General features: G+C 41.5%; 1 protein-coding gene across 3 annotated transcripts in view; it reads left to right on the forward strand.

The window, feature by feature from the left end:
• Positions 1-223: 223 nt before the first annotated feature.
• Brd7 (bromodomain containing 7) overlaps positions 224-21,920 on the forward strand; it is a 31,113-nt gene continuing 9,416 nt past the window's right edge. Inside the window, exons 1-10 of one of the 3 annotated variants that reach the window (XM_076571745.1) lie at positions 224-480; positions 672-880; positions 5,255-5,384; positions 5,661-5,718; positions 9,064-9,208; positions 13,113-13,223; positions 18,462-18,646; positions 19,530-19,653; positions 20,188-20,263; positions 21,565-21,672. In XM_076571745.1, the coding sequence (XP_076427860.1) occupies positions 432-480; positions 672-880; positions 5,255-5,384; positions 5,661-5,718; positions 9,064-9,208; positions 13,113-13,223; positions 18,462-18,646; positions 19,530-19,653; positions 20,188-20,263; positions 21,565-21,672 (1,195 nt within the window). In that variant the 5' untranslated portion in view covers positions 224-431. The remainder of the gene's footprint in view (positions 481-671; positions 881-5,254; positions 5,385-5,660; positions 5,719-9,063; positions 9,209-13,112; positions 13,224-18,461; positions 18,647-19,529; positions 19,654-20,187; positions 20,264-21,564; positions 21,673-21,920) is intronic. The other 2 variants (XM_076571744.1, XM_076571743.1) reach the window with 2 other exon arrangements.

The following is a 21,920-nucleotide window of genomic DNA, read 5'->3' on the forward strand; positions in this document are numbered from 1 at the left end:
TGGGGAAGAAAGGAGAGGACACAGGGATGGGGAAAAAAAAGTCAGAGACCCAGGCTCCGCCTCCGAGCCCGCCCCCAGACGAGGCCCCGCCCTCGACCGCAGGCTGCAGCGCCGCCTCCGGCCGCCAGGAGCCGCCACAGCGCGGCAGCCTGCACCCGGCGCGCTCCGCGGCGCCTCTCTCCCGCCGGTGCGCCGGCCTCCCGCCCTCCCGCCCTCCCGCCCTCCCGCCACGGCTCTCGCGCTTCGGCCGCGGCTCGCGCGTGGTCTTCTCGGGAGGGGCGTCGCGCCGCTGGGCGCGTGCCGTCCCCCTGCCTCGCGGCGCGGGCTCTCGCGGGCCCCGCTCCCGCCCTCCGCTCGCCTGGCCCGGACCGGAAGCGGCGCCGCACGGCCTGGGCCTGGCGCGGGGGGCGGGCTCTGGGGCCCGGTCGGACATGGGCAAGAAGCACAAGAAGCACAAGTCGGACCGCCACTTCTACGAGGGTGAGGAGCGGCCGTCCTGCCCGCTGAGCCGCGCCGCCCCGGCCCGCAAGGCCCCGGCCCGCAGAGATGCCCCGGCGGGGCGGCGTTCGACCCGGGCCTGCCGGCCCCGGCGGGTGTTCGTGGGGCGCTGGGAGGTGGGGCGCCCGCCCTCGGTCTGCCCCGCGTCAGCCCGCGCCCTGCTGTTGTTTCAGAGTACGTGGAGAAGCCCCTGAAGCTCGTCCTCAAAGTGGGTGGGAGCGAAGTCACTGAGCTCTCCACGGGCAGCTCCGGGCACGACTCGAGCCTCTTCGAAGACAGAAGCGACCATGACAAACACAAGGACAGAAAACGGAAAAAGAGGAAGAAAGGGGAGAAACAGGCTCCGGGGGAAGAGAAGGGGAGGAAACGGAGAAGAGTCAAGGTAAAGGTGGCCCCGTCAACAGCTCCCAGCCTCCTTGTCCTCGGTCCAGGGGGGACACCAGGGCGCCTGGGGAGTCTGGCTTTGTGGAGAAGTAGGACAGACGAGAAGCCTGAATCACCCGGGAGCTCAGCGAGTCTTGCCTTAATAATTCTCTTGAGCACTTGTGCTGCCCCCACACATCACATAAGCAGCTGAGCCCTGGTCTTTCGGAGCTGCTTCAAAGGATGCTTTTATAATTGTTTTGGAAGGATAAGAAGTCATTCCCCAGAAAGCCGTGGAGGTTTGGCCGGCCTAGCCGTCTTTCAGAAGTGAATGGGATCCACGGGTGTTCAGATGTTGTTCTGAAATAAGTATTTTAATACCAAATTGAGCTGTGACGAGATGGCACGTGCCTGTAATCCCAGCCCTCAGGAGACTGAGGCCTGTGTTGCTTAATGCAACTGTCTCAAAGAAAAAAAAAAGTTTGAGTATGTTGAAGAGAATGATTAGAAGCCTGAAATATACCAAGAGTAAAAACAACCAACCATTTTCACTTAATAAGAAAGAATAAGTAGCTGATGTCTTTGATTTACAAAATAGGCTGAATAGTAAGAACTTCCTTCGCAAAGGTGAGCCCCTCCGTATCTGGAATTGTCCTAGAATTCTGCACAAAGTTTTAGCTGCCTCTAAGTGGCTAACTAAAATTGATTGGCGTTACTTGAAAGTGATACTTTCCGTGGTTTGGTTCTAGAATTCTTTTGCTCTGTACAGCCAAAGTGCCCTATTCCTTGTCAGTAATCACATTGGTGAGTAACCAAGCCTTAGAGATTGGCTCTTGAAGATGTCTTAGATTATTCAGGGGAAGGAAATGTCAAAAATGGATTTCTTTCTGACCAGGTTTTTATTGCTTTTAGGTAGACTGTGACAATAGTCACCGTCTTTGGTCAGACTGACATTTTCTTTTCCTAAATTACAAAAACCACAGAAGCATAGTCTTTTTGTGTTAACTGAGAGCTTTGGAAGTGAACATGTTGTCAATTGTTTTACCTGTCAGCTCAACAAGTCTTGTCTTGACTATGTTCTTGGGCACTTGGACATCAGGCAAGCAGCCGGCCTAGAACTCAGAATAGTGTGATCATCCTGTTTTCATCCTCCCTATTGCTAGGGTTGTAGATGCCTGCCACCAACCCTGGTTAAGCCTTCCACATTTAGAAGTGTTTGCCCTTGGGTAGAATTCTCATTCAGATTCAGAGTTTGAGTCAATATAGAAATGTAAATTGAAAAGTATTTTCTCTCAGAATTTGGAAGTGTAGCAGCACATGTGTGTGCATGGTGCATGCAGGTCCTTGTGGAGCCCAGAAGAGGATGTGTCCCACCCCTTGGAGCTGGAGTCCCAGACCATTGTGAGCTGTGCAATACAGGGACCAAACGGGTCCTCTGGAGGGACAAGGGCTCTTCATTGTTGACCACCTTTCCATTCCCCTTCTCTCGGAATCGTAAAAGCATTTTAAAATTAAACAGATTTCAGATGGTGTCTGGCTGTCGTTCAGAAGTTGATCTGCTGCATTCGAATTGGTAGTTCTTAGTTTGTGACCAGTATATGCTTTCGTGCGATTTTGGGGATTGACCCCCTTTGTTGTGATTGTTCTAACATTTCACAATGCATACCTGTACCTTCAATTCTGAGGCAATTGCTAAAGTATCTGTGGTCATTTTCTTCCCTCTATTTCCTCTTCCTTTAGAACCTCTGCCATGTAGATGTTGGACTCCTAGATTGAAACTCTCGTTTGCCTATTTTTTCTCTCTTTTTTTTTTGAAACGGGGTTTATCTGTGTACTTTTGATGCCTGTCCTAAATCTCGCTCTGTAGACCAGGCTGGCCTTGAACTCACAGAGATCCACCCGGCTCTGCCTCCCAAATAGTAGGATTAAAGGCATGCACCAACCACTGCCTGGCTAGTTTTTTGTATTCTTTAAGGAAGAACTCAACTTTATCTTTTGAGCCTGAGAATGTGCATATAAAAGTTTCCAGGTTACCTGGGTATTTCTGGTATAGGGGGTCACTTTGGGAGTCACTGATAAAAAGCTTTCTGTCTATTCTTAGGCTCTACTTTGTATCATGAGTAACTCTGGGGACCCTGACTAGCCACCTCTGTTTTAACAAGGCCTTCAGATGATTCTGATGCACATGTCAGCTTAAGAACCATAATAGGAAGCCAGGCCTGGTAGCACACACCTTTAATCCCAGCACTGGGGAGGCAGAGGAAGGCAGACTCTTGTTCAAGGCCAGCCTGTTCTACATAGTGAGTTCCATGACAGCCAGGACTACACAGAGAAAACCTGTCTTGAAAAACCAAAAAAGAAAAAAAAAAAAGAAAGAACCATTCTATGTATTTCTCTATATATCATGTTGTGAAGTTTCTCTAGACTATATATGGACAAAGGAGTAGCTGAGAATGGGGTGAAAGCTTCTGCAAGCTTTGTAATTATAATTGCTCTCCTAATTGTACCTACTCAACTAGCTGGAACACAGTGGTTCTCAACCTGTGGGTCACAACCCCTTTGGGTCAACTGACCTTTTCACAGGTCACCTAAGACCATTGGAAAACAGATATTTGCATTATGATTCATAATAGTAGCAAAATTACATTAAGAAGTAGCATGAAAATAATAGTTGTGGGTCACCACACCATGAGGCACTGTAATAGAGTCACAGAATTAGGAAGGTTGAGAACCAGTGATTGAAAGGTATTAGAGTCTTATTTCTCTACATTTTTATTAAAACTTGTTCAGACATTTAAGTTTTGCCCATCAGAAAGACTATCTTCTAAGTTTTTATTTTATTTTTTAATGTGGGTGGGTGTTTGTGTGTGTGTATATCACTGCGTGTCTGCTGCCCATTAGAGGTAGAAGAAGGCATTGGATATCCTGGATCTGGAGTTGTGAGCCACCCTGTGAATCAAAGCCAGGTCCTCTGGAAGCAGTCAGTCTTCTTAACTGCTAAGGTGTCTTTCTAGCCCTGTCTTGTAGTTTTTAAGTTTATAATTCCTGAATCTTAGGGAGCCTGAGCTAGTTTTCACATCCCTTCTGTGAATTTCCTGTGATGTCCTTTTTCTTTTGGTTCTTATTCTCTTTCTATGATTTTGTAAATATTTTGCATCTTGCTCTCCCTTTTATGATTTTTTATGTTTTAAGTACTTCACCCCAGTCTATGGCTAGATATTTTAGCTTGGACTAATTATTGGCTTTATTGAGGTACTAAAATTTGTAAGTTAAATTTCAAATTTCTACTGGAGAGACAGCTGTTAAGAGACTTGTTCTTCTGAGGGACCTGAGTTCTGTTCCTAGTACCCATATCAGGTAGCTCACAACCACCTGTAACTCCAGTTCCAGAATATCTATCCAATTCCCTCATCTGGCCTCCATGGGCACTGTGTGCATGTGATGTACATCTATATACCCAGGCATACATGTGTACATAAATAAGTCCTTATGTCAGATTTATTGAATTTGTCCTTTAAGAATCAATCTTTTTGTGTTTCACTTAAGGAAAAATTTCCTTACTCTTGGGCCTCCAAGAACCATTTATGTGACGTTCTGAAGGTTTGCTTTGTACAGTTAAGTCTTTGGAGTTGGCTGTGTTGGTTGGTGTCTGGATTCAGAGTCCATTCTGTTCTGCTTGTCTGTCTCTGCGTCCACATTGTCTTTACAGTCACACTGTACTGATGCTTAGTGCCATGAAGGCTTACTGTCTTTTATAGCCTTGCTTCCTTGCTTGTTTGGTTGCTAGTTGTTTGGTGCTGGGAATCGAACCTAACCAAGCCCTCTCAGCTGGTAGGCAAGTGCTTTACCAGGGATCTACATCCTTGGTTCCTCATGATCTCACTATGACCTTTTCAAAACTGTTCTGCTTTTAATCATTCACTCTTTAAGAAAAAGTATATAATTGGTTTGCAGATTTAATGAAAAACTGATTTACAGTTTGAGTGGCATTACACTGAATTTGAAGACTTTGAATAGAACTGACTGACTTCATGGATGTGGTGTTGTATCTCCTTTAGTCAAGTCTTCTGTTTATTGGGTCACTAATGTTTCATGGTTTTTCCCAGAAGGTTATGGGAGTCTTTTAGGTTTGCTCTGACATATTATTATATTGTGTGTGTGAATAGTATTATTATTTTTCTAATCAATTATTTCTGGCATAGAGAAATGCAGTTCTTTTCCTTGATGAACATGTTCTCTTTGTCCAGTAGATGGCAGCAAAATACACTAGGATTTCTTAATTTAGAATTTATTGTTTTCAGTAGTACTTTTTTCCCTTCAAAACTAAAATGATATGTATTTAAAGATGTTGATTATGAAATATTTCTAAATTTCTTTCCTTTGTTCACTTTAGGAGGATAAAAAGAAACGAGATCGAGACCGTGTGGAGAGTGAGGCAGAAAAAGATCTCCAGTGCCATGTCCCTATGAGATTAGACTCTCCTCCCGAGAAGCCTCTCACAAGCTCTCTAGCCAGACAAGAAGGTTGGAGTTACTCTGAGCTGTCTGTCCTGAGTGAGGAGGGAAAGGGACTGAGCATTAGCTTCTGAGTTATAACTAAAAGACTTGTCCAGTTGATTCTAAGTTCTCTATGTCTCTTGCTGCATAAGAGCTCTGAGTTAGCCTCAGTGTTGATTTGGTATTCTCAGCCTTTAATATTTTTGTGAGAAATGGAATTCCTGTGTGAGATGTTTGAAACGTAGATAGAAAACTGAAGTGCTAGATTATGCCTTTTTAACACATGTTTCCTATTTGCTTTAGAAGTAGAACAGACACCCCTTCAGGAAGCTTTGAATCAACTCATGAGACAATTGCAGAGGTAAATGTTTTCCAGCTTTCTTTAAGATGGTAATTCAAAGGGTAAACAGAGAGATCCAAACCGTGTCTGTTTTGGTTATCTAAAGTCATTGTATGGCCTAAACGCAAGCTTACTGGATTTTAAAGTAGACAGTAAGTACCTTTCCTGGCAACAGAAGTAGTCCCAAGAGGGTGACACGTACTCTACTTGGTTTGTTTGAACTGGCAACTGTAAGGGTGTTAGGAAATGTCTAGTTCTCCTTTCTAAATTAGTTTCTCGTGTTAAAACTTGAAACTAGGAATAACAGTACAGATACTCCCCCAACCCCCACCCTCACTAGTAGTGCAGGACAGTCTTTTCTGTGTGTTTGTGCGGCACCTAGGCCCTGTGTTCAGCAGTGATTAAGTCTGGAAGAGAAAATGAAGTACTGTAAGTTTTATGCCCCTTATTTGAGTATGTTGATTTAGAGACAGGCTGTCAGAATCTGAGGCTAACCTGGAATTCATCATCCTCCTACCTCAACCTCCCGAATGCTGGGATTGTAGGTATATGCCACCATGCCTGGCTTTATGTTCCTTTTAAGTGTAGTGATTGTTGTCTAAAACATGCTGGTAGGTAGAGTAAACCAATTTAAGTTCATAAGAAGAAAAGAGCTTAGCTGTGACTAAAACTGTTATTTTGATGCATCTTTTTACTCTAAATTTGAATTCCAACTCAAAGATATTTACATTACTTAAGAAGATTGACAGTTGTGGGACTTGCATTCTAATAGGGAACTTTTCTCCTAGCTGTATTACCTGTTACCTGCAGAACACATCCTTTTTTTAGCCAAAGTCTGATACGGTTTGTAGTCTCAACATCTGTCTGGCTATTCAATGAAAATCAGCAGTTACTAGCCTCTTTGGGTTTTTTGAGACAAGTAGCTCTGGCTGGCCTGGAACTCACAGAGATCTGCCTACCTCTGCCTCCCGAGTGCTGGTATTAAAGGCAAGTGCTATTGTACCAGGCTTTGGTTACCTTCTTTTTAGTTGTTGGACTAGCTAAGAAAATGGTATCTCTAATCTTTGCATTTGAGTAACTCATCTGCTTGTCGGTCCAGCAGAGAAGAGTCAAGTATTGCTGTTGTATACCAGTTGGGTGCTGTGACTATCAAGTGTCTTGCCTTTGTAACAAAAGAGCAGAATATTTGCCGATAATATCACCCTAAAAAATAAAGTCTACTTCAGGAAATATTTAAAGTCAGAGAAACTGACATTGATCAGAACATTTAGAACCCAGAACCACATTCTGGGACTAGCCTTAGTTATTAGATGATTCTTCATCCTTAAGGCTCAGAACTACACATGATTTTTTAAAAATGTATTTGATCAATTCTGGTGGTGCCATTTTTGGTGGTCTCTATATTAAAATGATTGATTTAGATTTGTAGCCCATACATATTATTCGTTTCTCTTTCTTTTTGATTTTTCAAGACAAGATTTCTCTGTGTAACCCGGGCTGTCCTGGAATTCTGCCTGTAGACCAAGCTAGCCTCGAACTCAGAGATCCTCCTGCCTCTGCCTCTGTAGTGCTGAGATTAAAGGCTTGTGCCACCACTGCCCAGCTACAAATTATTCTTACTCCTGAGTTTCTGTCATCATCTATCCGTGAGAAAACCACCAGTTTGATATGCCAATTCTGTCAATGGGCCTGGCAAGATAATAAACAGGTTTTAAAAATTGTTGCTGTAACATATTATGTTTTTAATCACTTACTATGGCTGTTATTTGAAGTTAAAAAAAAAAAAATCTGATATGCCAAGTTTGCAGGGTAGTAGTCAATTTAATGACCTAATCTTATAAAGAAGGGCTTAAATTTTTTTTCACTGAAGAAATTTTTATGTAGTCTCAAATGTATAAGAACATAAGGTAGATAAATAGGTCAAACATGCAAGCATAAAAATCCATGGAATTTATTTATTTATTTATTTACTTATTTATTTATTTATTTATTTATTTTTTAGTTTTTTGAGATAGGGTCTCTACACACCCCTAACTGTCCTGGAACTCACTGTGTAGATCAGGCTGGCCTGGAACTCAAAGAAATCCTCCTGCCTCTGCCTCTACCTTCAACCATGTTGGTCCTGGGGATTGAACTCAGATGTTCAGTATCTAGTCAAGAAACAGTATCCCTCCTTCCATTATATTTATATAGCATTCATAGGCCTTGCTCTGTGATGAGATGCTCTGATGATTAGAGTCCCTGAAGGCACTGTGTGCACATGTCAATATCACCCTTTTCATTGAGTTAGGATGTCCTCCTCCATTTGCCTCTCATGTTGTGTGCTCTGACCTCTTCAAGCCTGAGCATCTGCAGCTGGATGACACAGGCAGGCCAGGACCTATAGGCTATGGCTCCTAGTCAGCACAAGGCTGACAGCACAGGAGGGTCACACAGACTGCCTCCAGTCCCTTTCTGGAGGGGACAACAGACCAACCAAAGAAATGCTGCGGCAGAGTGAACCCAAGCAGGCTGTCCTTGTGCCCAGTCCCAGCCCTGCCCCATATCCCATCAGTTCCCACCACAATCCAATAGGAACTTTTTAAAAAAAGATTTGTATTTATTATATATATATATATATATATAAAATGTTCTGCCTGCAGGCCAGAAGAGGGCACCAGATCTCATTATAGATGGTTGTGAGCCACCATGTGGTTGCTGGGAATTGAACTTGGACCTCCAGAAGGGTAGCCAGTGCTCTTAACCTATGAGTTATCTCTCTAGCCCCCCAATAGGAACTTTTTAAATGTCTTTTGGAAGCGGGTGCTCCACATGTATGTAATAGAAAGTGATTGGGAAAGTATTCTTTTATGGACCAGGAGTGAGTGCAAACCTGTTAGGTATAGAACCAGAAAGAAAGGTTGCAGGTATGTATTCATAGTTAAACCAGGCTGAGTCACTGGACAGTTAATCTAGATTACTCATAGAAGCTACTGATAGTTAGGTGGCTTCTCTAAAAGAGAGGTTCTGTGTCTTAAGAGTACTGCTGTTAGCCAGGTGGTGATGGTATTCGCCTTAATCCCAGTACTTGGGAGGCAGAGGCAGGCAGGTAGACCTCTGAGTTTGAAGCTAGCCTGGTCTACAGAGTGAGTTCCAGGACAGCCAAAGCTATGCAGTGAGAAGAGGGGTTGGGGGTGGGAGGGTGTCACTGTTTAAAGGATTTGACCCTTATTAAGTTAGCTGGTCTTGAAAATCATTTCTTCAATTTTTAATGAAAATCATGTATAAATTTTTTCTGTACATGAGAGTTTATTATTCTGACTTTGGTTCTGTAACAGTAGGTTGTGGTAGACATAATATAACATTACCTTTTATGTGTGTACACAGGAAAGACCCAAGTGCTTTCTTTTCATTTCCTGTGACGGATTTTATTGCTCCTGGCTACTCCATGATAATTAAACACCCAATGGATTTTAGTACTATGAAAGAAAAGATCAAGAATAATGACTACCAATCCATAGAAGAACTAAAGGTAACTGTAATTAGTAGTTGCATTTTATTTTATGATAGGATCTTATTTAGCCCAGCCTGGTCTTGAACCGATCCTCCTGCCTCCACTTACCAAGGACTAGGATTATAGATGGGTGCCACCAGATGTGGTTCACTAGCTATTTATTAGAGAAGTAGACTAAAGTATAATGCATTTGAATGGAGAGTCAAACTCTTGGATCCTGTGTAAAATAGAAAATCATGTTAAAAGTTTGCAAATATGTGTTAGATTCCCAAGATCACCATGATGGAGGAGAGAACATACTCCACAGAGTTATCCTGTGACTTCTACATGTGCTGTAGTGGGTGATGACGTGTGTGTGTGTGTGTGTGTGTGTGTGTGTGTGTGTGTGTGTGTGTGTAAATACACACAAAATAGGTAAATGTGATTTTTTAAAATGTATTTAGTTGCCAGGCATGGTGGTGCACATCTTTAATCCCAGCACTAGAGAGGCAGAGGCAAGTGGATCTCTGTGACTTTAAGGCCTACCTGCCTACATAATGAGTTCTGGGACAGCTGGGGCTATGTAAAGACCCTGCCTCAAAAAAAAAAAAAAAAAAAAATTATTGGGGGGGCGGGGCTTAGTAATCTGCAAATCTGTACCACCAAGATGACTAAGCAGATGAAGACACTTGCTCCACAGGCCTGGTGACCTGAAGTCAATCTCTGGAACACACAGAAAGGTAGAAGGAGAGAACTAAGTTCATAAAGCTGTCTTCTCAACTCCAGTGCACATGCCTGTACTTACGGATCATGCAAATACACAAGTATTTCAAAACCTAGTATTTAGTCTTTTTTGTTTGTTTTTGTTTTTCAAGACAGGTTTCTCTATGTAGCCCTGGCTGTCCTGAAACTCACTCTGTAGACCAGACTGATCTCGAACTCAGAGGTCTCCCTGCCTCTGCCTCCCAAGTACTGGGATTAAAGGCATGCGCTGTGCTCCACTGCCGTCACCTAGCAATCTGATATTTAGTCTTTATTTTTAACTTCATTTTAAAATAATTTTACTTATTTTGAATGTCCAAAAACTTCAGAAACTCTTGGGCTGGCAGAGTGGATCAACGGGTACTTGCACAGACCTTGATCGCTAAGGTCCCATAAGGGATCAGGAGAGGACCTACCCCCTAGAGTTGTCCTGGCTGTCAAACATGAACACATAAACACATTATTTTATTAATAAATTAAATTAAAATATCGAAAGTTTCATTGTATTCTCCAGTTTGATGAAAGTGAATTGTTCCCTGAGTTTACTCTGGCTGTTAATAAATTCTCAACTTTTGAAGAGAAGAGGGCTGAGAGTGCATGGCTTAATGGTAGAGGAGAGCTCTCACCTCACATACCTAAGGCCCTGGATGTGACCCCAGTGTGCGGGAGGAAGAGAGGATAAAGATGACATGTGGGGAATCTAGGGCGGTTGGGTAGAAGTTTCAGTGGCTGAAACACTTGCTACACAAGCAAGAGGACTTTGAGTTTAAATCACTAACACCTACATAAAGCAGGTAACTGTTTACCTCAGCACTTTGTGGGAGGGGCTGTGTGGAAAGGGCCTGTTGGCCAGCTAGTCTAGTGGAAATAGTGAGCTCCCAGTTTAGTGAGAGAGCCTGTCTCAAAACCCAAGGTGAGAAAGAAAGACACTGACGTCTACCTATGACCTACACACAGACCCCCCCCCCAAAAAAAACAACCTAGAAGCCACCAGGACAGTATATGTGTTTCTTGTTTTAATTTTTTTTCCTCTTCAAATAATCTGAGTATATATTCATTTCAGAGATGTGCTTTCATGTTACTCTTGTAAATTAACCTTGTGTGATTAAACTTTGCATTAGACCACACACACATACTTAACCTGGCTTCAGTAATTTACCTTAATTTTTGGGCAGGGGGGTCCCACATAGTTGTGTTCAACCAACCTAAAAGATGGACACTAATCAGTTGCAAAAGGAATGGAACAGTAAACAGCTTTATTTAGTCCTGTTCTCTTTTAATTCACATGTTAATCAACTAAAATTTATGCAGACTACCAGCATAGAATTCTCTTCAGTTTTAGTTTGAATGTATAGGTAATAATGGACTTAGTTGGAAAACCTGGATTCCACCATCTTACCTAAATAGACATTTTTTTTTTTCTGACATATTTTCTTTTTTTCTTACAGATTTTTAATTAAAGATTTTTTTTTTTCTTAAAGATACAGTGTTCTGCCTTCATGTATGCTTGCAGGTCAGAAGAGGGCGCCAGATCTCATTACAGATGGTTGTGAGCCACCATGTGGTTGTTGGGAATTGAACTCAGGACCTTTGGAAGAACATCCAGTGTTCTTAACCACTGAGCCATCTCTCCAGCCCCGACATATTTTCATCTAGTGAAAATTTGTATGAAAGTTTATTTCAGACGTTATTACTCAGTAGAAAAGAGTTTTATAGTTGTGGGTTTGTTTGTTATTGGTCTTTCTCTTTGGTCACAGGAGAGAGCAGAAGTTTGTCCCCTTAGTATGTTTTAAGTAAGTCCAAGCTTTTCAGCACTTAAATGGGACATTTTAGCCTTCTGGAGTTTTCCACAGGAAGAAAAGTGTACAAAAAGATTCAGCCTTTTGAGTGGCCAAGTGCCATCACACAAAGTATAGTAGTGCCGGCTTACCACATGACAGCTACAATTTAAGGAATCTGAAAATCACCTAGGGCTGGAGATAGAGCAGGTTCCTAGGTTTAACCCCAACACCACAAAGAAAATAAAAATTAATTACTTTAACAGACAAGACATAGAATCATTAAAGTGATCTGCTGCCAATTCATAAATCCTGATTCTCTTGTCAGATGAGCCAACTGCTCGTTTCCTGAGGGTACAAGGCAGTCTAATGTCTCACTCACTGCATTCCTCCTTAGCTCACCTAAGATTCTGGGAGGTCCAGAATTTAGGAAAGTCCTTGACGAGAGCTAAGTATCCACATACACTTCATTCGATTTTAACTTGATAGCAAACTTACTGTGGACTTGGAATCTGCTTATAAATTTTTAAAAGAACTTTGCCTGTTTTGATTTCGTTGAAGTGTTCTAAACTGTCATCACTATAACAGTGAGATCTGAGTGGTTTGGGTTGGGATTTGGAAGTTTGTGGGGCGTTTCTTTCCATTTTAATAGTAAGGCAGTGGCATGATCATACATGATACAGATGTGAAAATGTCTCCCCAGGAAAAAGTGCAGGGCTCATGCGTCAGCACATACACATCTTTGAAATGTAATGTAAGCCCCAAGTACAGTTCTGATAATTTAGCTACTCCAGTTACATGTTGTAACTCCTTGAGGTTGTATGGTTTATTTCATGTTGACATGATTTTATAATATCTGAAAATTATGTTTAATTTATGGAAGTGTCTATAAACACTTTTAACATAGTGTAAATATTTCAACGTTTTTACTCAGTTTATTTGCATTTGATAGAAAAAAGTTATAACTTAGCTCTGGTCCCAGTTTTTAATTAAAATTTGAAATGAAATATTTAACTCATAAATACAAACTTAAAATTTGTCTTAAAAACTGAGGGTAATATTTGTAATTATATGAACTACCTAGCTTGGATTATTAAATTTGAAATAAAAATATTTTCTCCAAAATTTTTGTGGTTTTGCCTGTACTGAAAAAACTTTAAGTTTATATTCTAGATTGAAAGTTAATATATAGATACTAAAATGCTTAAGAATTTATAAACAAATTAACAAGTATCTATTTTATTAGTCTTAAATTGTTGTTGTAGTTATTTAATAAATGGTGACAGAAAAAGATGTCTTCTTTTGTTTTTGTTTTTCAAATTTTTACAGGGCCTATATGGTTTCAGATAAAGAATTAAGAGTTTGATTCTAATGCATTTTTCCTCTTGATATTCTCTTTGTAGGATAACTTCAAGCTAATGTGTACTAATGCAATGATTTACAACAAGCCAGAGACCATTTATTATAAAGCTGCAAAGAAGCTATTGCACTCAGGGATGAAAATTCTCAGTCAGGTAAAGAAACTATCACAAATTAATGACTACTATAAAATCTATATCTTTGCTAAAGTGATACTTTCCTCATTGGCAAATCATATTGAAGTAGTGAGAACTTAGGAGAAAATTTCTATCAAGAAAAGATAGGAACTGTCAAATGTGAATGGACTAGACATTGTTAATGTAATTCTTGACTTTATTATATATACTTTTTCTTATTTGTTATAACTTTTTTATTTTAAACAAAAAAGGGGGAAATGTGGTTGATATATTGTACACCCAATAAACTTATCTGGGGGTCAGATAGCCACTATATTAAACATAGGTTTAGGCAGTGAGAACACACACCTTTAATCCTAGCATTCAGGAGGCAGAGATCTGTCAGGATCTCTGTGAGTTCAAAGCCACACTGGAAACAGCCAGGCATGGTAACACATGCCTTTAATCCCAGAAAGTGATGGCAGGAAGCAGAAAGGTATATAAGGCGTGAGGACCAGGAACTAGTTGCTTTTTAAGCTTTTTAGGCTTTTAGCAGCAGTTCAGCTGTAATCCATTCAGATGAATACACAGAGGTTTCCAGTTTGAGGAAACAAGATCAGCTGAGGAATTGGTGAGCTGTGTCTTGTTCTGCTTCTCTAATCTTTCAGTGTTCACCCCACCCCCACCCCCCCAAAAAAAAGAAAAGATAGGAAGATGCTCACATTTCTCTTTATTTTTTCTTTTTTTGTTGTTTTTATTTTTGTTTTTGAGATAGAGTTTCTCTGTGTAGCCCTGGCTGTCTTGGAACTCCCTCTGTAGTCCAGACGGGCCTCGAACTCATCGAGATCCGCCTGCCTCTGCCTTCTGGTGCTGGGACCACTGCCTGGCCAGTCATTTCTTTTTCAAAAGGTATACAGTGTGCACACGTGCACCTGTTCACCTGCATGCCACAGCATGTGTGTGGAGGTCAGAGAACAGCTTGTAGGGAGGCAGTTCTCTCTTGATACGTGGGTCCTGAAGATTTAAACTCAGATTGTCAAACCTTCTGAGCCATTTCATAAGCCTTTTTGTTGTTAAGACAAGATTTTCTGTAGCCAAGGCTAGCCCTGAATGGACCATTTAGCCAAGGATGATAGTCCTCCTACCTCCACCTCCTAAGTACTAAAATATAGGCATATGCTACCACTCCCAATTTTATTCAGTGCTGCAACTCAACCCTGGGGCTTTGAGCATGTGTAGGCTCTATCAACTGAGCTACTCCACAGCCCCTTCTTGTAATTATTTCCCTGAAGGCTCTTGATAGACTTAGTTTGCAGTAGGAGAAACAGTGGCCTGAATTTCAGAATATAATTGGATGAAGTATGAAGCCTTTTAGGAGAAAAGTGCCGTTTCCTTTAGTGATGGAATCTAGTGTTCTGATCAGCCCTGTGCTTCCTATTGAAGTACAGGGCTTGTAGTGGTAAAAAACTAAATATACAAATGAGAAAAAACTTGGAATTTTTCAAAGCTCCCTCTGTGCAAGAACAGTCTCTTCCTTGAAGGGTGATAATCAGTGCATAACAAAGAATGTAAGCTATCATCCAGCTGCAGGAAAAAGCTTAAACTGCTGCACATAGGGACTATACAAATAACTGAGTTTAATATGACAGAGACACATGTAGAAGGAGAAAGGAATCAGTGAAGAGCTTCAGCTCAGGCTTGGGGCAAGTAAAGGATGGCAGAAATTAGTCAAGTATTAGGTTTTCTGAATTTGTCTGCTGAGTACCCGTATTAAATTTTTACAGTTGAAGACAGCTTTGGTGTGCAGCTGTCTGGGTGTCTGTATGCTTGGCACTGAGAAATTCTTGGATCAACCTACCCAGGAAAAGGAAAACATTTGAATTGGTGGTCATTCTTACATTCCTAATGTTTAGACATCATTTCCTAAACTCACTTATGTTTAGCAAAATTTGTAAAGGAGAATGTAAAATGTTTGTTTCATTTCTTGCAGACAGACTCTCAGAATCTAGAATAAAACCATATTCCACATTTAAATATCCACATCTGTTTGTTGTAAAAGTACATCGAGCAAATACAGTCTTCATTCATTCCAAAATAAGTATGACAGTGGGAAAGAGGAGGCAAGTGTGTGTTTTGTTGTTTTGAGACAAGGTCTCACTATGTAGTTCTGGCTGTCCTGGAACTTGCTCTGTAGACCAGGATGGCTTTGAATTTACAGAGATCTGCCTGCCTCTGCCTCTTGAGGGCTGGAATTAAAAGTATATGCCACCACCACACCCAATGTGTAATGAATTTTCAATGAAAAGTCTAGTGATGTTTTCTTTTTTCTTTTTTTTTCTTTTTAATCAATTCTGATTTGCCACTATTTTCTCTAAATACTGTAGTCAGCATAACAAGCAAAACATTTTAATGTCTTGTAAAGTTTACTGGGACAAGTAAACTTGACCCCCTTTCTACTTCTCTCTTCTTGTCTTGCTTTTTAAAGATGTCTTGGAGCTGTAACCCTCTGGTCTTCTAGCCTCCTTTTTGACTCTAGATGGAAGGGATCCTTACAACAGTGATTTATAAATCTTTAAACTTTCTGAGTTAACACGACTTAGTCTAGCAGTGTAGACTCCCAAGAAAGTCTACACGCCTTTCCATGAATGGTATCTTTTCAGAGGCAGATCTTATGAGTAGTCGTTGAAAAAATGGTAGCAGTCGTCACTTTTTCCATTACTCTCAATATTAGTACTTAGTACATGTGTTATTTTTATAAACTGATGGCCAGGAATGGGGATATCATCTCAGCACTTGGGAGACGAAAGGATCAGGAGTTTGGGGACAGTATGGGCTACACAGTGATGTTCTTGTCTCTTAAAACAGCAGAGAATGCAAAGGAAAGATCATCGTAAATACTTGAGTAGAATGCTGCATTCTGGTACACGTAGTAGTTCAGTGGCCTTGGAATCAGACTAATGGCATGCCTAGTTCTACTGCTGCTTAGCAGCTGGCTGACATGTAGGTAGGGTTGTGGCTTAACTCAGAGCTGTCTTGTATAGAGGAAAGCACTCCATCAAGTGTTGGGACTCTAAGGCAAATGGTGTCTTGAGCCCAGGATTTAGTGAGACTTATCTTGGAAGGGAGGAAGGCTATATTAAGCAGCATGTCTCCCCCTCCCCCCCCCCCCCGCAAAAAAAAATGCATTACTTTCATAGTAAAATTAAACTTTTTCCTATGACATTTCTAAATTTAGAAATTTTTTTATACTTTAGTGTTATGTACATTATGTTTAACAATATCCATAAATGTTTTTATTGTAGTTTGTGCTTTACAAAATAATGGTATGAAAATTTAAAAATTATTGAGAATTTTGTAATCTGAGCCTGTTTGTCTAGCTGTTTATTAAGTGGCTACAGTGTCAGCCTATTGTTAGTACTATGGATCCACAGATAAATAGACATGACCTAAGAGATGTATACAATGAATAGCCAAATTCACTACTGTTCAGAAGTATGGAGTAAAATAGCACATTTTTTAAAATAGCATACTGGGTGGGATTTTTTTTGTTTTTGTTTTAATAATAATGTTCAGTTTGGCACTGATTCAGAGAAACTGTCGAATACTAGTGCAAACTGATTAAATTTTCCTGGGAGAAAGTTTGACAGTATCTCTTCACCCTCCACTGTAGGAATTTGCCCTGAAGGAATAAATAAGAGGCTCCTAAAGAGATTTATTGACAGTGTTTAGTGGAAATTTGAGTCTAAATGTCTAGTCATATGTTTTTTAGTTAAATAACTATTTATTATACATTGTAATTATTAGCATTCTAAAGACTATAATGATATGGAGGACAAGTGCTGGGCTTAAAGGTGTGCCACGCCACACCCATCTTTAACTACTTTTCTAATCCAAATCCACAAACAGTCCTCCAAACAAAAGCATGGTTAGGCCTATGCTGACCCCAATCCTTGGTACCCCAGTCCTTGGTACCAGCTCCTGTCTTAGTTAAGGTTTCTATTGCTATGAAGAGACACCATGACCACAGCAACTCTTCTAAAGGAAAACACTGAATTGGGGCTGGCTTACAGTTCAGAGGTTCAGTCCATTATCATGATGGGAAGCATGATGGCGTGCAGACAGACATGGTGCTGGAGAAGGAGCTGAGAGTTGTACGTCTGGAACTGCAGGCAGCAGGAAGAGAGACTGCTACACTGGGCTGGCTTGAGCACCTGAGACCTCAAAGACCTCCCCGTCCCTCCCAATGACACGCTTCTTCCAACAAGACCACACCTCCCTCTCCCTATGGGTCTTTGGGGACCATTTTTATTCAAACTACCACAAAGGCCAAGTAAGGGGCTGAAGACAGCTCAATTGGCTGAGTACTTTACAGAGCGTGCCTGAAGCCCTAGGTTCAATTTCCAGTATGTACCACATAAAGGGGAGACAGGAACATCAAGATCTTCAGCTACATGATGAGTTTGGAGCCACCCTGAACTGTTTGAGACCCTGTCTCAAAAACACAAAAATGTTCAGTAAAAACAGGAGTCATGTTCTTGGGCACTGTTGTCTGCACCCCCAATAATGCAGTGAGAGGCGGCATTGTTTCTTTGGCCTTGGGGGTCACTCATTTCTGTTGTTATTTGACTCCTGGTCCTTTCCAGTCTCTGTTATTGCACAAAAGCTTTCCATGCCGTTACAGTGCAGTGCTCAGGAGGTTGTGTTTCAGTTTATCAAGTGGGAATTCTTAGAGCTAAAAGGCAGAGTAGTCTGTGGGGACAGATTTGTCCTTTTTATACCCCCAAACCTCAAACCCCTAATGGAATTTTATAGCACATTATTGCAGTGGAAAATTGAGCATATGCTTCACAAAATAGCTGTCTTTTCTGTTTAGTAAGCACATCATGCACTATGAAAAAGAAAGTATGCTAGCAACCATTTATTTCCCCTATTGCATGTTTCTCACAGCAGAATGCTGGTCATTGGTGATCACCATAGGATTCTGGAATATGACCAGAAAGATCCTTTGGGTGTTCCAGATTTTAAATCCTCAAGTCATTCTTAATCTTCAGGAGATAAGGCTGTCTGAATTCTTAGTCCCACTTCCTACTTTGTGCACTGTTGACTTTCTCCTGTGCTTACATTGGAAACTAAGAGGTCTGAGTTAAGTGGACTCTGCTGTCCTGGTTCCTTTGGTGGACTTCCACCTGCTTTTCTTCCCTCCTTAATAAATGCGGGCTCTCGTAGCAGAAAATGTATTGCTCAGTGGCAGGCAAACATTATTTTTAATACTTTTAGGAGAGAATCCAGAGCCTGAAGCAGAGTATAGACTTCATGGCGGACTTACAGAAAACCCGGAAGCAGAAGGACAGAACAGATGCCTCTCAGAGTGGGGAGGACAGTGGCTGCTGGCAGCGAGAGAGGGAAGACTCTGGAGACGCTGAGGCACAAGCCTTCAGAAGCCCCACTAAGGACAATAAAAAGTAATGTACTTTAGAATATGAAGATTAAACTTTTTCTTGTTTGTAAAGCCAGACAGGACTATTGGCTCAAGTTTGACTTGGGCAAACCAGTCCCCATATGTCAGTGCTGCCTTTCTTGACATAAAAGTCTGTTTTCATGGTCTGATTTCCCTCTTGTCATACAGAGCACTGTGAAGAATTAACCAAACAGCTCACAGAACAGTTCCGAATCGACGCTCTTATTAGTTGTAAGACAGCAAATGAAGGAGGTGGAGTGTCAGGGAGTTTGTTTCAGTAGAACTAGTGTAGAGCTAGAATATAGTGTGTTCCATACCTGCATTCCATAAAGGACATGGGCTGGCACTGAGGTGTGTACATGTCTGCCACTGATTACCCAGCACCTCACTGCCACCCATATGGAAAGTTAGAATTAACAGTAGGGATTTCTGCTCTCGTAATGCAAAGAAAGTTTAAGTTGTATACTTCCCCTTCAAAATAATACCTGAATTAAAATTTATTTTCATGACTGTACTCAAAAAAAAAAAAAAAAAAAATGTGGGCCGGGCGGTGGTGGCGCACGCCTTTAATCCCAGCACTCGGGAGGCAGAGCCAGGCGGATCTCTGTGAGTTCGAGGCCAGCCTGGGCTACCAAGTGAGTTCCAGGAAAGGCGCAAAGCTACATAGAGAAACCCTGTCTCGAAAAACCAAAAAAAAAAAAAAAAAAAAATGTGTAATACAAGTAACACTAGGGCCCTTTGCCAGGTTGCTGGGGAGTGATGTTTTAATTGGTGACTGGAGGACAAGTGTCTCCACTTACTATATTCAGCTTTGGGATGCCTTTTAATAGTTTTCATCTTACTTATTTAGATCCTTCTTTTTAACTTTGTGTTAATATGTGTCTCAGGAAAGACAAAGATGTGCTTGAAGACAAATGGAGAAGCAGCAACTCGGAGAGGGAGCATGAGCAGATTGAGCGAGTTGTCCAGGAGTCGGGGGGCAAGTTGACGAGGCGGCTGGCAAACAGTCAGGTGAGGGCCCTTCTTCCCTCCACCCACTGGCCTGTGTCTCTGAGGACAGGAGCTTTTTGGTTTCTCATGTACTTTTAATTTTGTGTCTGTCGTAGACCATTCCATCCCTACCATATGCACAGAAGGGTCTATAAAGTATGACTATCCTGGTCTCTATTACTGGGGGTTTTCTTCGGGTGTAGGGGGAAATAACATTATTTTGTTTTTTGAGTTGGGGCATCACTATGTAGCCCAGACTGGCCCTAAAGTCATAATCTAATTGTCTTAGCTTCTCAGAATGCTGGAACTACAGGTGTGCATTACCACGCCTGGCAGGGGACTTAAACATTTTGAACTGACCCTATTGATTACATTGGTTTTACAACCAAGTAGAGTTATACATGGCTTTGGGTAAGTTTCCTGCCCCCTCCCGTACCTCATCCCCCAGCAGTCGTGAGTCTGTGGTATTCAAGCCTATGGTGTTCATTTGGTGGCTATGCTCTCTATATATAGACTGTTAAACTTTACTCCACCTGATAACTTTGGTCGTTTCAGTGTGAATTTGAAAGAAGAAAACCAGATGGAACAACAACATTGGGACTTCTCCATCCTGTTGAGCCCGTTGTAGGAGGTAGGATCAGTTTCAAGACTCTGTGTGAGCCTGGTACTATTTGCAAAGAACAATAAACTGGTGTGTTAGTCTGACAGCTCACAGGAAAAGGACTTCTTATTACTGGGTACACAGTTTGAGAGGGTTCTGTCCATAGTTGTTGGCTTCATTGATCCTGAGCCTCTACTGAGGTAGAACAGGTGGTAGGAGAGTGCAGTGATAAATCCAACTGTTAGCCACTAAGAACTTGTCTGGGTGCTGTGTTTCGTGGAACAGCGAGCTTAGCTTCTGCTTCTATTTACATTATTTTGTTTAATAAATAATGCATTTTCATACTGTCATGAGAAACATAGTAGGAAAGTAGAAATGGGTAATAACAGAATTCCTACAATTAGGAAGCAATGTCCACTAGTCATTGTTTGCTGTGGGCTTTGGAACCCAGCATAAGTTAAACAAGGTGTATGAAGGGAGCAAATGAGACAAGTCCCTTACCCTAATACCCTGGAGGTTAGGGTCAAAGGAACACATGAAACATCACAGAAAGAGAGGTCTTCCAGAATTGAGTATTCCTTAAATACTGTCTTCCATTGTAAGTGCCCCAAAGGACTAGTTCAGCCATAATTATAGCTAAGGGAGGTGTGCCTACCTAGCATTTGATAAGAAGAGTGGGCTTCCGTAAGGAGATGATGTTTAGGTTGATGCCATAAGTGAGTTAAGTGGTCAGGGAATAGCTGTAGGACCCCGGCAAGAATCCTGGAAGCAAAGGAAGAGCTTGATGCATTTGGAGACTAATCGGTGAGCCTACATTCAATGACCAGTAATAGGACTAGCTCAGTTGATAGACTGCTTGCCTGGCATGAGCAAAGCCATGCCCAGCACCATAGAAATTAGGTGTGGTGGCAAATATCTCTAATCCCAGTGCAGGAAATGTGGAGGCAGAAAATCAAGAATTTAAGGTCATCCTTGGCTACACAGCAAGTTCAAGGCTAGCCTGGGCTACATGAGATCCTATCTCAAAATGCCTCAGTTTTCTTAAGTGTTGGATTATAGGTACATGCCAGTCTGTCAAGGGGACTATTTTGATAAAAATCTCACTTTTAGATAAAGTGTAACATGATGATGGAGAATTCCACAAAGCAATGGAGTATACTGAAGAGGACCAGGTTTATAGTCTAAGCCACATACCTTTCTGAGTTCAAATTAGCTTAGCTTAGAAATGGGTAGAGTAAAATCTTCCCAACCTCCTTCATATCGCATTGATAACATCTCTGTGGATCACTGCCATGTGTACCTCCTTCATTGTGCTGGGTTCTCTGTCCTAGAGCCAGGCTACTGCCCTGTAAGACTGGGAATGACAACCGGAAGACTGCAGTCTGGAGTGAACACCCTGCAGGGCTTCAAAGAAGATAAAAGGAACAGAGTAACCCCAGGTGAGTCTCCTACCTATTTAAGGGAGTTGGGAAAGGAAAGTGCAGTTATATTCATTGCTTCATTCACTGGCTTTCTTGATGGTATTTTTGCAATAGCAGTTCATCATTAGGTTCAAAAAAAAAACTGAAAAATTGGCTATTAGTAATGCAGAGTTCCTTCCTCCTTCCTTTATGGTAATAACTCATTTGTGTCGATGCTCCGCAGTGCAGGTGGCCCTCTGTATCCAACTCCAACATACTCATACGAA

Source organism: Peromyscus maniculatus, chromosome 5 (assembly GCF_049852395.1).
Source record: "Peromyscus maniculatus bairdii isolate BWxNUB_F1_BW_parent chromosome 5, HU_Pman_BW_mat_3.1, whole genome shotgun sequence".
NCBI lineage: Eukaryota > Metazoa > Chordata > Mammalia > Rodentia > Cricetidae > Peromyscus > Peromyscus maniculatus.